Source organism: Pseudopipra pipra, chromosome 10 (genome assembly GCF_036250125.1).
Source record: "Pseudopipra pipra isolate bDixPip1 chromosome 10, bDixPip1.hap1, whole genome shotgun sequence".
In the NCBI taxonomy this organism is placed as follows: domain Eukaryota; kingdom Metazoa; phylum Chordata; class Aves; order Passeriformes; family Pipridae; genus Pseudopipra; species Pseudopipra pipra.
Genome location: NC_087558.1, coordinates 5031819 through 5045529, shown reverse-complemented (window position 1 = coordinate 5045529; position 13711 = coordinate 5031819). Strand labels below are relative to the sequence as shown.

General features: G+C 41.1%; 1 protein-coding gene across 3 annotated transcripts in view; it reads right to left on the bottom strand.

The window, feature by feature from the left end:
• The window catches only part of FNDC3B (fibronectin type III domain containing 3B), a 190977-nt gene that overhangs the window by 59501 nt on the left and 117765 nt on the right, over positions 1-13711 (bottom strand). For all 3 annotated transcript variants that reach the window (XM_064665854.1, XM_064665853.1, XM_064665852.1), the window contains exons 7-8: positions 7620-7678; positions 1275-1432 (exon numbers count right to left, since the gene is read on the bottom strand). In XM_064665854.1, the coding sequence (XP_064521924.1) occupies positions 1275-1432; positions 7620-7678 (217 nt within the window). The remainder of the gene's footprint in view (positions 1-1274; positions 1433-7619; positions 7679-13711) is intronic.

The window sequence follows — 13711 nt, the reverse complement described above, 5'->3', positions numbered from 1 at the left end:
CTGCATATGTCAAAAATACACCAAAAACCAAAAATATCTTTGTTTTCATATAATTCAATGCTCTGCAAATTCTTTTTTTTCCCCTCTCTGAAATGAGTTCACCTCCTTGCAAAGACAATGTATTTGACATATTGCTGAGTTTCTTTTGCCTATAGTAATAACAATTACTGCTGCTCCTGATGGAATGTACCACATCAAGCTAATGGCTGCACTCTGGCCAGCAGCAGGAGACACATCACCACCAGCAGCTTTAAAACAGATGCACAATGTTTCCTAACCAGGAGAAAATGTGCAGCCCTCTCACCAGCAAGCACAAGAAGTACTAGAAGGTGTCCTTCCCATTTTAGAAGCTCAGCAGCACATACTGAACTATGGAGATGCTAACACTGGCTCACAAATAGCCAGTGTAAATGCCAGAAAAAAAAATTAAAAAAAATCAGGCAGCCTTTCTCTAGTTAATACCTTCTTTTTGCATTACCCAAAACCTGCCTTCAGCATACCAAGAGAAATACCCTTAAGAAAGGAGATGGCTTGGTCTCAAGAGGTAATTCCATAAATGCTCTATATCACCTGGACTTTATTTAATGAGATTTAGGAAGGATTAGATATTTCACAATAGTCAAGGTCACATCTCCAAATTTTCCTTCCTAGATGTCATTAGCGGGGAAAAAGAAAAGCATAACACCATATGTACTTGATCATAGAATGAGCTCAGAGGATCACTGCAAGGAGACACAGAGAAATCCCTCTGAATTTTTACTGAGGGCTGCTGGGAGCCAAGTATTTGGGTTTTTCTGGGGAGCCTCTATAACCTACTGATGGCTGTAACTCCCTCCTCTGCTCATCTAAGACACTACAAGGCAGCAAAGCCCTCAAATTTTGCTCGTTGGCTGAAATAACAAGCTTTACTGCGCTAGATTCTACAAGTCCACACAAAACCAGCCCATTAGGAAGGCAGGTGTGGTGTACACAGAAGGTTCTGACATTTAGCATAGGAGAGAAATTAACCTTTTCACTGGCAATAGGAGAGGCAGCACAGGTTGCAGGAGCTGCCACGTGCCAGGGAGGTGGGATGGGATGGCAATTAGGGACCTTGTGACGTGCACTCAGCTCCCTGCAAGCTCCTCCAGCGAGGGGGTTGATGGGACAGCTGAGGGAACAACCAGAGGGTGCTCAAATGTGCCCTTCTTCTGTGACTGATGGGCATGCCAGCTCTGAAAAGCTCAGAGAATTTATTCCCAACGAAAACACAAGTGTAAAAATGGCGCTGTTACCTGTAAATTATCTTGTATTTTCCATCCCTCCCTTTATCCGATAAGGCAACCTCGTAGGTACAGGTGTAAGGCAAACCGTTGTTGTATCTATCTGCATTTAGAAGGCCAGTGGGAGGTGACCAGGAAAGTAAAACTGTTCTTGCTTGAATATTTGTAACCTGTAGAAGAAACATTGGTTATTCTGAATTCTGAGGAAAAAAACCCACTATCCTCTAAGTTTTTGTTTTCTGCTTGCATCTTCACAACCCATATCTTGTAAAATGGAAATTTCAGAGCTGGAGTTGAAAAGTAAAGGGTCAGAAATGGTCAACAGCACAAACAAAAATACAGATTTATGGCATAAACTAATTTCTAACAGATGAGCAATATGGAGAGACTTCTCCCTGCAGTGAACTGACTCGTCACTGTCTGAGCATCCAACAAAGGATGCCTCACACCACTCTGGAAGTACCTGTTGCCATGGCTATTACCAGAAGGAAGTTGGAACTAAGTGGAACAAAGACTTTATCCTATAGATTGTTTTATACACAATAATTTCTCTAAAGTCTTTTTAGGGAGACTTCTCTAAAAAACCTGATTTTTTTTTCAGTCATCCTATTCCTCCTTATCATTTGAAACTGTAATAATTCAACTGCAAATAAGTTAAAAAAACCAATTTAATCTGCAAATTTACACTGACTCAAAAGCCTAAGTGAAAATTACAACAGAAGTCCAACTTGTCAATTAAAAATTACACTGCAAATCAATCACTTTGTGCCGAGATAAAGACTGACTGTGTGATCTGCAGTGGCCCCTGGGTGTGACACCTACACGGCAGATGGGTGAGATTCTCTATCAATAAAACACAGAAGAAATACCTGAAACCTGGGCACTAAAACAACTTTATCACCCCAACAGTGCAGCTGTATTCTTCTGGAGACTCAGGTTCACCTAACTCCAGACTGACCGAGCTTAGAGAACTGGCATCACCTTGCTCACCAGGACAGCTGCTGGCACATCAGCTGCACGTACCCAACAGCAGTTTCCCAGAGAACAGCCTTCTGTTACCAGGATAAGAAAGAAGAAAAAAAAAACCCCCGCCACTGTCCCAGAAGAAAAAGAAATAAGAAGCAATAGTTGCACTGGCTATCTGGGAAAAGCAGCACATTTTTATACATGCCTGCTGAAATAGCACAGGGAAGCCTCAAAGCCTTCAGAGCCTCAAGTGCTCTGCCACAAACTCTCCACTTTTCATCATGAAAATTATGTTCTTCCTTCTTAACTGTAGTGAATATATGAAGAATATTCTTTTAGTTATGCTCCATGACAAGGAATCAAAGACTGAGGTTTTATATTCTTTATTTCTCCTATGCATCAAATTTCACTGGTTCTATCATTTTAACAGATTTTTCCAACACACAGAGCAAGATCTTGTTATTTTGGAAGGCATAAGATGGATGCAGGTGCTCAGTTATACATTTCCTAAGTTTTGTTGAGACAAGTGAAACCCCTTACCTGTAAATTATTTGGTAATGAAGTTTCAGCAATCAAAGGACTCCCTGTTTACAAATCTGGCTCCTGGATATCTTTACAGAATGGAGAATATTTAACTTCTCACGTGAAAACACATTGCTCCCAGCTGATGAGCACTGCAACTGTTGTGTCTGATACCCATAATATCAAGCAGATTCTTTCTGAGCAAGTCATAAATCCATTTTTAACAGACTGACAAGTAGGTGACACCATGAAACATATCTTAAACACCGTGATCTCAAAAGTTAAAGATTTTAATTTATAGCAGCACAGTCAAGTCTTGCCAAAAAAGAAAACCTTTGTTCAACCTAATGTGAAAAATAAGTTTTAAGGCAAGAAAGTTTAAGTAGCATCAAGCTTTCTTAGTAAAAAACATGGACATGCAAATTCTTTTAAGAATTTTCATGGCATTTCTTGTTTTCACGGCATTTTCTTGCCATATTTTTCTGATACTATGAAATCAATGTTTACTTCAAGAACTTGGACCAGAGGACACCAATACTGGATTAGATAGCTTATAAGACACTTGAACGGTTCAAGTGAGATAAGTTAAATTTTTGAGAGATATATATATATACACACATGCGAATGAAAACGTGGCAAGGATATTTGGAGCTAAAAGTCCATATTTTAAATAATATTTTGATCAGAAAACTGAATACTAAGATCCAAATAGATTTTTATTTTTTTTAACAGACATTACTACTATGCCAGCTCAGCCCATCAACATGCAGTTTCTTTTATTATGGAAATACGCTTGCATAATTGTTTTTCATAAATTCAGGCAGACTTGGAGCTGGAGGCACGATATCCTGCCAATGTTCTATTGAAATGTTTTTCTCTATGACTACTCCCAAGGACACACGTATATATTCCACGTACAGCAAAACTCTGGCCCTCCATGAACTTCGGCAATCTGTAAAAAGTTAGGTCTTAAGTTTCTTAAAATAAGAGAAAGTATCTTATGGACTAACTGCTAGAAACTGTTAGACTGTGATTCTGAAGTCTGTGTGCAGACATTTCCATGCAGAGGATGAAAGTCCAAACGCAGTTGCTAAGCTGCTCCAGCTACACCATTAATTTCTTACTGATAGAGAGAGTGGCTGCTGGCTGCCTCAGTGGTGGTGGGTACACAGCAACTGCTGGTGAGGCTTAAAAATAAACACCAGAAATCGTTAAATACAATTCTTAGCTGCACTGAGTACACACAGCAAGTGCAGGAAAGCAAGTGAGAGGTCACTGTCTGTGTGATAAAAGTCAGAGAAGGCAAATCTATACCCTCCCTGGGTACAGAAAGCACAACAGGGCTGTGCACGTCAGCACAAGTGCTGGGAACGGATTTATTTGTGTGGCAGGAGATAAACCCATGTGCTGCTCCCCCACCAACAGGCTGATACCATATCACATTTACCTGCTAAAGGCATATCTCTTCAATATCTCATTTCATGGCCAAAGCCACCACTTAAGTTTACCAAGGAACTCCTACCTGGAGCAGGAAGCACTAGCTTTGCCGGGAAAAAGGGTAAGTTAAATAAATGGAGTTATGATATGCTGAGAATAACAAGCAGGCACTCGCAAAACAGCTTGGTAGCTTTATCTCCAACTTTTCTTACTTATACAAACACCTTTCAAAAGATATGGAGCAGCTGAACAGACCCGGACCAGCCCTTTCCATGCCTAAGGAACAGCCCAGCTACCATCACAATGGTGGGCTTAACGTCCCTTCTGAACTTGCAGACATAAATACTTCACTGTCAATAAAAAACAGTTTACTGTTCATTAATGGTGCCCTAACTCCATCCACCCAAAATACAAGCAGCCAGAGCACCTCTTCCTAGGCTGTGCAGGTAAACCTTTGTGCTCCTTCTAGTTACTGCAGCCTGTCTCATCTGTCCCCAAAATTGCTGTGCTGGCTTTGACAAGGGCTGGCTCGGCCTTTTAGCCGAGACCTAACAAAAGATTTTCCCACAAGGAGTTTTGTGTGTCTGGTGAAAAGCACAGTTAATTAGTTTCTGAAAACTTCTCAGTTTACACAGTAAATGCCTCCTTTCTGTGCTATCAAAACTCGGTGGTGTAAATAATTATTCCATAAAAGCCCCTGGGAAAGAATCCAGCTCCTGCACCACTTCAATAAGGTTACAAGACTGATGAATATCGGCCCTTCCCGTCTTTCAGGTAATGAAAAATGTTTCTGTACAACTTTCATTATCTTTCAAATTCCGGGTTAGCATTCACAGGCATCGTGTGGTTCGGGGGCTCATTGTATGTGTGTGAGAACTACACTGCAAGCAACATTCATTTACTCCCTCGAGGGCAGGGTTTGAAAGACTCGGGGGTCAAATGAATTCATGGTTATTACTGGGTCGAGATTCTGCTTATAAACTATGGCTCTAATCCTGCAATTTTAGGCAAAAATCCCAATGTTTAAATATGAGTTTCGCTGCAGAGCAAGTCAGCGGGAGCAGGCTGCCTTTGGAAAGTCAAACTGATGTTTGAGCTCTGGCTGGACAGACCTGTGGTGATTCCTCATGGGGGGTGATGCCCCTCGGCAGCCACACACTGGACACAGCAATGCTGCCCCCCCGCCACCCAGAATCAAGTTTCCCTTCCCTCACTGAAGTTATTTGTTTTAGAGAATGCTTACTTTGTCTGCGATAATGTGAATTGAAAATATATTTCGGTTTAAATAAAACTGGGGGGGAATAAAAGCCAAAGGAGTCTTTTAAAATTTTTGCTGTTAAAGGGACAAAGCTATAATTAAATTTACAGTTTGGTTGCACGTCTCTCAAACAGGTAACAGTATCTATTATCGAAAGCAGATTTTTTTATAGAGTAATAATTTTAAAAGTGTGTATATTTTGTATTCTGAGAGGTACCTGTGCAAGCCAGACACCTCCCACTGATACCATGGCTGTGGAGTCTCCTCAGGAGTTGCTTACAAGCCTAATCCCTCTGGATGGCTTCCATACCATTGATGATGGAGGGAGTTGCTCACTTGGACACATCAAAGCCATGTGCTGCAGACACAGCATCACTCCACTTGCCACTGACTCACCGCTCTGTGCTCTTTTGTTTTTCATAATTTCTTTCTTCACTATTGTTTTTCTATACATTGTTCCATTTTTCATTCATATATGCATACGGCTTGCCAAGCAATATGGGCCATGATGTGATATATTCCTATCAAGTGTAATACTGACTACACACACACACATAATCATTCATAGCAATTAATGGTTTGTGAGAGTCCTGTGAGTTTAATTACTCACAAATGTCAAAGTTACAGGGAGAATAATAGATAATCCCTAGCATCACCTCACTAAATGTCATTATTATTGAACCACCATTTGTCATGCTTTAGATTTTCTTTTTAAAAAAAAAATCCTAGTTGTTATGATTAAAGGAAAATTATTTTTGTCTACTTTTAGTTTCTTGTTCCTTTCTGCTTTAGAGGCTCTGGTTACCATAAATCTAACTGTACAGACCTCAGAATCCTGCAAATTGCTCAATTAGCTTCTCTTCCTACCTCTAAAGATGAAAGTATGAAATAAGCCATTTTTCTTGTCAGCTTTCTGGATCTTTGTAAAAGCACCTGGCTGTGGCTATTGACCAGATGAGTAACATTCGGGTGGTCCTTGGTACAAAAATATTGACTTTCTCTGTACAATAAACTAACCTAATCTTGTGCTAAGTGCACTTTCTCCCCTTCTGATCACCCTGAACCTCTTTTCTCAGTCTTCAGCTTACTATGGTCACTTGTTTCTAAATGAAATGAGGTGACTTTCCTTCTTGTGAACAGAACTCAGGCTGGTATTTATCATCTCTGCACGTCTGGTTTAGATTCTGGCTCCTGTCGATGCCATGACACCAGGATCCAACACCTACTGATTGAGCAATTTAAGACCAAACACCTTTTGTATGTATTGAGAACAAAAAGCATCCAAGAGTCCAAAAATAAAACTCAGCCTGTGCTCCTGCTTGCCTCTCCCGAGCTCTGCCACTTCTGCAGCCAAGGCTCCCACTGCAGAATTTCTTTGTATCAGCCTCCAGCAGCTACTGTCAAATCCAGTCTTTAGATGAGCTTTCCAATCACTACTTTTTATTTATTTGCTTATTTTTTTACTATCTTTCCAGCTGGACAGAGAAAGGCCTGAACTCTGAGAGAGCAAAGGAGTCTGGTTTGTGATTGCTTCTTCCAGTGCTGGTTTGGACCATTCCTTTAGATCCACAGTACTCTTCTGGTTTTCATTTGACACACCAAACTAGAAAAACATGACATTCAAAGGGGTTACAACCAGACTTATTAATACTCTCACCTGACTGTGGTCACACTCAACATTAGGGTTATTTACATGGTCATTCAATTCCATTCTAATTCACAGGCTTTTATGGCTCAGACAAACACAGACTGTAGTAATTTGCCATTGAATAATAGAATTAGCTTAATTTAATCATGATTAAAGACATATATTGCTCATGACAAATAAAATTAAACCCAGGGGACAGGGGGTAAGAGCTATGCCACTCACCCCAGTGCACAGAGTTTCCCACCACAGTATCAATACTGGGAGTTGTCCTTTGGAAAGAGGTAACTGGTACAATTCCTGCAGTAGGCAGAGCCCCCAAATAGCCCAAAAGATCCTTTAGATTTATATCACAGCAAAATGAGTTAGATAGATATATAGATACCTATATAGAGAGATATACAGTGGCAACAACCTATTAAGGAAAAAAGTCAGAGGTGCTCCCCTGTGAAATCACTAGTAGGTTGTGACACAATCTACGTATCAAAGTTGCTATTATAGATGTGTGTGGCAATTTGGGATCACATACCTGTGGTTTCTCCATTCCAGAAAGAATGTCTTGAACTCTTTTTGTTTCTGAATCAAATTCTGTAAAATAGAGAATGTGGAAATTACCAAAATAGGAAGAAAAATAAATTACCAAAATTAAACAAAAATGTCAAGTTATGTCAATAATTCTTCTGGAATTTGTAAACAAGGGAATGAGAGAGACAGACATTACCTGCAGGTGAGCATCAGTTGTTTTGCTCTTGTGAATTCAAGGTATGCAGTTATATGGATTAATATTACAAAACATTGTAAGAAAAAAAGAAGGGAAAAAAAATTCCAGCAATTACAAATATTCAGAAAGGTGGGACTACTTGTAGATGTGTCCTCCACAAACAATGTTATCAATTGGGATTTGCTTTCACAGGGCAAAACCATCCTGTTTCCAAAGCTCAGCTGCAGAAGAAGCCCAGGAGTTTCTACATCTCAATTACCACGGAACCTAATCCTGGTTTGATAACCAAGACCACCCTCAACCCAACAGCTGCAGAGCTGGGCTATCCACCTGCTCTCCAGGGCACTGGAGGATGAGCATCCTTGCCCTGTGTGCAAGAAGCCCAGATGAGCCACAAAGGGTGCCTGCCCTAAGCCCCAGCACCCACCCTAAATTACCTGTCCTTAAACCATGTAAAGCTTAAAGCTCTTTTAACAGCCACCTTCCAACTATGGAGACAATAAAGCAATGTCAGGCAAATTCCAATGCCTGACCAGCAGTAATCCATCCTCCCTGACCAGCAGTAATCTCTCCTCACTGCTACAGTGGCTCTTTGCAGGGGCTACACAGTGTTATCACCAACAGGCTGTGAAATGCTTCCCCTAAATTAGAGGGATTAATTGTGCAGAAGGTGCTGCAGAGGCATCATCTGAGCAGCAGAATCAGCCTTTCCCCCACCCTCCCCCCAAAACAATCTTGAGGTAAAGCATCAGTTTAGAGTAATGAGGTGACACAAAGCAGCTTTATTCCTTTTGGACGGCAGCACGAGAGGCCTCACTTTCCACTACAGTATTCTCTAATGGAAAACTAGGAACATATTTTTCCTGTGGGTTTTTTTCCCTTTTATTTTTTAAAATGTTAATGTAAAAAGTTTGCTCACCAAAGCAGGAGAATACAACTCACCTAAAGCAAAATGAGCCAGACATATTTGGCATAAGAAGCAAAAAATATCAATAAACAGGTAAGATCAGATCAACAGCTTTCACTAATGATTCCCCCAAAACCTGACCTACTTCTCGTAGCCCAAGAATGTGTCTTTATTTTTGTCTGTGACCTGCTTTAAAATGTAGATCTTCTTTTTAAAAATTCCATTAAGTGCTCGACTGCCAAAAAATGGAATTGGCTGAATGCTGATGGCCGAATTCCAGTGTAAATGCCCATCTCTCTCTACAAGAATGCACCTTGGTGTGGAGTGGGAATGACAGATCTCCTGCTGCACACATTCCTGGATTCCTTTTAGTCTCAGCCACTTGGAAAAGAAAGGAGTAGTAATATTTCAGGAGGAGTGGAGGATAGCAAGATTGTTTTTTTCCATAGTAGATAACCCTAGAGTGTATTATAAAGAGTATAAACTGGCAGGATTGAGAGAGCATAAGATAATACTGACTTTAAAACTACATAGATGGACTAAAAGGACTAAGGCTGAGATACTGATCCAAGTGAAAATGTTGAAGTTTGGGGTGTTTCTGAATTCAGGGTTCTTTCAGCATCGGTAAAGAAGTAGGACACAAAAGCCTGGACACAGACCTGGAAAGAGTGGAGATCCTGCAGGCTTATCTTGAAGGGATGCTAATCAGAAGCAGCTTCTCCAGCTACAGAGTGTAACAAAAATGCTGCTACTATTTTATTGAAAGTTTATGGTTATTATGTCACCCCTAATTACAACCCCCAGAAGCTGAGCGTGAATCACTCTCAACCTTAAATCCCAAACATGTGGAGTGAATTTTCTTTCCTCTCTCTGCTTTCTAGCAAGGATGCTATCTCTGTCACACTGAGCAGGAGAGGAAAACAAATCCTGAAGCCCAAAGAAATCTCGCTTCCCTCTCCTGTGAAAATCAATAGCCTTGTACAGTAACCAAGTCCTCCAACACTTGCAGGGTCAGGGCTGAGAGTTCAAACTGCTCAAGGTACAGGAACTAACTCCAAGACCTAACAGAGTTGGGTATGGTCAGCAAAGAAATAATAATTAAAGGACTTCTCAAAGAACAGTCCTACTCAGGGAGTTTTTTATATTAAAAACACGTAGCTTGTTCACAAGAAGATGTCTCTGGATACCAGATACGTTGAAGTCTTGGGTTATTGTGGACATTTATGTGGTCAGTATGGACATTTATGTCACAATAGTTTACAAAGGTAAGCTGGAGCTGGAAAAAGAGAAATCTTCAAAGACTTTGGAGAGAGAGGGACTCGCACAGACCTAAGGTGACAGCAAGTGCAAAAAACAAACAAACAAACAAACAAAACCAAAACAAACAAACAAACCAACCAAAAAAAAAAAAAACAAAAACCAAAAACAAAAAACCAACACCAAAGACCCGAATTTAAAGTTGATGAATAATACATATATGAATGTGTATTGCATCACATTTTCTAAAGAATAAGAAATATCAGATGATGCACATATGGTGACCAATTATGTCAGGTACCCTCCTGAGTGGTCACACCTGAGACTGGGCAGGTGACAGTGATCCCACACACACCCCCCAACCACTTCATACACACAGAGCTACAGAGCTGATGCATCCATGTCACTGATTTGCCAAGGCCATGAATCATTTTACAAGAACAAATGCAGAGAAAGAAAAGCTCGCAGTGACAAGGGCCCATTCGTCACAGCTTTGAAATCACTGCACCGGATGGAGAGTGTGTGCCTTGGAGCCCTGCACTGAATTCAAACAAAAACCAGCAGTGAATAACAGGTAATGTAAAATTAAAGGCAAAAACCAATAAATATGCAGAAGTGATGTCTGTAATAGCAGCAGAGAACAGCTCAGGTTGGAAGGGGACCTCAGGAAAGGTCATCAAGTATTACAGTATTTACAGTATTTAAAATACTTAGTTTCCCATTTCAAGAGCTGTAAAAAAATCCCAGGCTTCCATGGATGGCTGATCTTCTTTCAGTAATAAACATAATTCCTCAGTCTCCTGAGCTAGAGTAAGCTAAGGAGAATGAGACCTGTCCCAAATCCCTCCCTCAGTAGGGAAGTTGCTCTGACCTGCCAACCTCTCTCAAAACACATTAAGTATTGAGCTCAACATCTTTCTTCTAAGCCAACAAAGAGCAGAAATCCTGCTGAAAGAGATGACAGAGAAGAAAAAAATCCATTTTATATGCCCTATGCTGATAATATAGAGTTGGTAGAAGACCTTTTCTCCTGGCTCTGTTATTGTCACTCAGCAGCCACTGTGGACTATACTACTAGATTAGCTCCATTCAGGGATGAGGAGAAGGAGCATCTCCCAGACATCACAGATGCAGTGGTGGAAAGGTTAGGAAGAACAACAGCAAGGAAAGAGGAAGCCTTGATGTAAAACAGGAGATTAAGATTCAGAAAAATTACCTACAACCGCTTGGGAAATATGGTGGGTGGCTGAGATGATTCACCTACCTAGTACTAACTGTCCCTGAACAACAGACAGTCGATTTGCTCTTCAATCTTTGTTCCTTCCTCTCTCTCAGCTGTCTGAGCCCTGAGTATCTGACACAAAGACATAAAAGCTCTGTATGTCAACCTCCCCAAACACTGGGGCTTGCAGAGACAGGCAGCAGACACGTGCTGCTTTCCCCCATTGCCATCGGGAACAGAAGCTCAGTCACGTCAAGGAAGAGTCCGACTAACACTTCAGGTCATTGTCCCATTATGACTTTTCCTCTCAACATCTGTTCCCCACATCTGTCATGGCAAAACTCTTCCTCCTAGGAGGAAGCTGGGGGTGGGGATGAATTCCTTGTGAATGCTCAGTGGGGTCCTCTGAGGGACAGTACGAAATCCGAGTTACTCCGTAGATCTCAGTGTCTAGGAGATACTTCAGCAGTCCCAAGCTACAGTATTAGGTTCTAATTCCCAGGCTATGGGTCATTTGGATCCAATGTTTCAGACTAGTCTTTCAAAGCAGAGAAGCCAGCTGAAAGACCTGGACCATGTCTAAGCCTGTATTTTGGTCATCCCTCCTTTTTTCAGAGTTTTGAATCATAAACAAAACTCTACAGATACAATCAGGAGTAAATGTCCCTAAAAATTTAAACACTTTCCCAGCAGCTGTTTGATGCTAACAGGGTTTCAATGTTAAGTCTTGCTGAACTAAAGCTTTTTATTATATGCTTCTGTTAGCCTGTGTCTATGTTCCTTTCTGCACGTACAGTACAAATATAATTTTTAGACCTTTCCAACCATACTTTGAACATCAAGTACAGATTTAAAAAAACAGGGAAAAAAATTATGTCATTTCAAGGTAGGTTTGAAGTTTCCATCAATAGTTTACATGTTTGCATGAACAGCAGCTGTGTGTGTAAATGGTTTGAAATAGCTAAAAGCACTAAACTAATTAGGATTTTCCCATTGCAAATACAAATTTTAGGTTTGTTCTGCATTCTTTCCTTCGAAGAGAGGAAAAGGTCCAGCTAAAGACTTAGCTTCTGGCCACAGAAATTATTTACTGTTTCAACAGCCTTTCCATTCCAAGGGAATGACATCAGCACTAGCACTTTGCAAACTTTGAGTCTAATTCTCAAGCAGAGCTCACAGATATGCCAGTCATAACACGACATGCTTTCTCAGAATTTGTTCCAGATTTATTGGGGCTGTGACCGGCTTTAATGCTGGGAAAGATCTTTTATCAGTCACGTACAGCACAACCTATAGCCCCCAAGAAAATGAACTCTTCAAACACAGCCCGGCTCCTTCGTGAACTGCCTGCCAATGTCAAAGCTTAAGACACCAAGAACACATACAGACCTTTTCACTTCAGGGAACTGCAGAAATATAAACTAATAAACTCCTTGTACAAGAACAAACCTAAAACTGCAGATGTCACACTGTAGCTGAGTCACAGAAAGCAGGACCAGAGGGGATGTGACACAGCCACCCAATCCATCCTTCTACACTGAAATATGATCAATCCATATCAAACCAATTCCTCTGAGATGGCTGCCTAGCCCATTTTTTAAAAATAATTGAAAATTAAATAAATAACCTCCTGGCCCATGATTGTGGATCTCCAAACTTCCCCAGCTAGGCAAGTTACCTAGAGAGCATCTAACTCTCCTCATCACTGGGAAGATTATCTCCTCAGCTTTCCCTGCTGCACTTTAAACTTACTCCTCCCTTCCCTGCACACCCACCACAGGCAGGTTCATCACCACCTTCTCTGTTGCCATCTTTCACATACTTACAGGCATCTCTGCCTCTAAACGAAGCAAGTTCATTTCTTTCAAACCTGTATTTACCAGATCCCAACTACTGCTGTCCTCTGGCATGTTTTTTAAATTGGTCTCCATCCTTCTGAAGACATGGTAGCAGCCCTGACCACCGTGTGCCAGCCAAGGCCCTGGCAGCACCAAGTAAGGAATAACACCCCAATTTACAGAGCTTGCTTGGAGGTTTCCTCTTCTCTTTGTCCATAGAGTAACTTGACTCTTGGGGTTTGTGCTTTACTACATCTCCCAGAACTACTATGCAGAACTACCACAGAGCTACAAAAAAAAAAAAGGCATGTTTGAGAAGGATTGGCTCAAATGCAACACTTTACTCTTGCCTTCATCAAACTTCTTTCAAGGCCATTTGAGCTCTCCTCCTATTTTGTCCTCCTTCCTTCCCCCCTTAACCCACCAAGCACTCTCAGCCCTATCAGAACCTGATATGGACTATAATTTAATAAGCACCAATCCTTATTCCATCCTTCAAGTCCTTAATGAAAATATTGAATAAAATTAGACCTAGGACGAATTCCTGCCTAATCCAGTTTGATGCAGCTTTCCAGTTTGTCAGGAAGGCAGCCCAGGGCAGGGCAGGGTCACGGATAAACTGCCAGGCTACGTGCTGGTTGACAGATGTAACACTGGGAAGAGCAAGCCCAGTGTC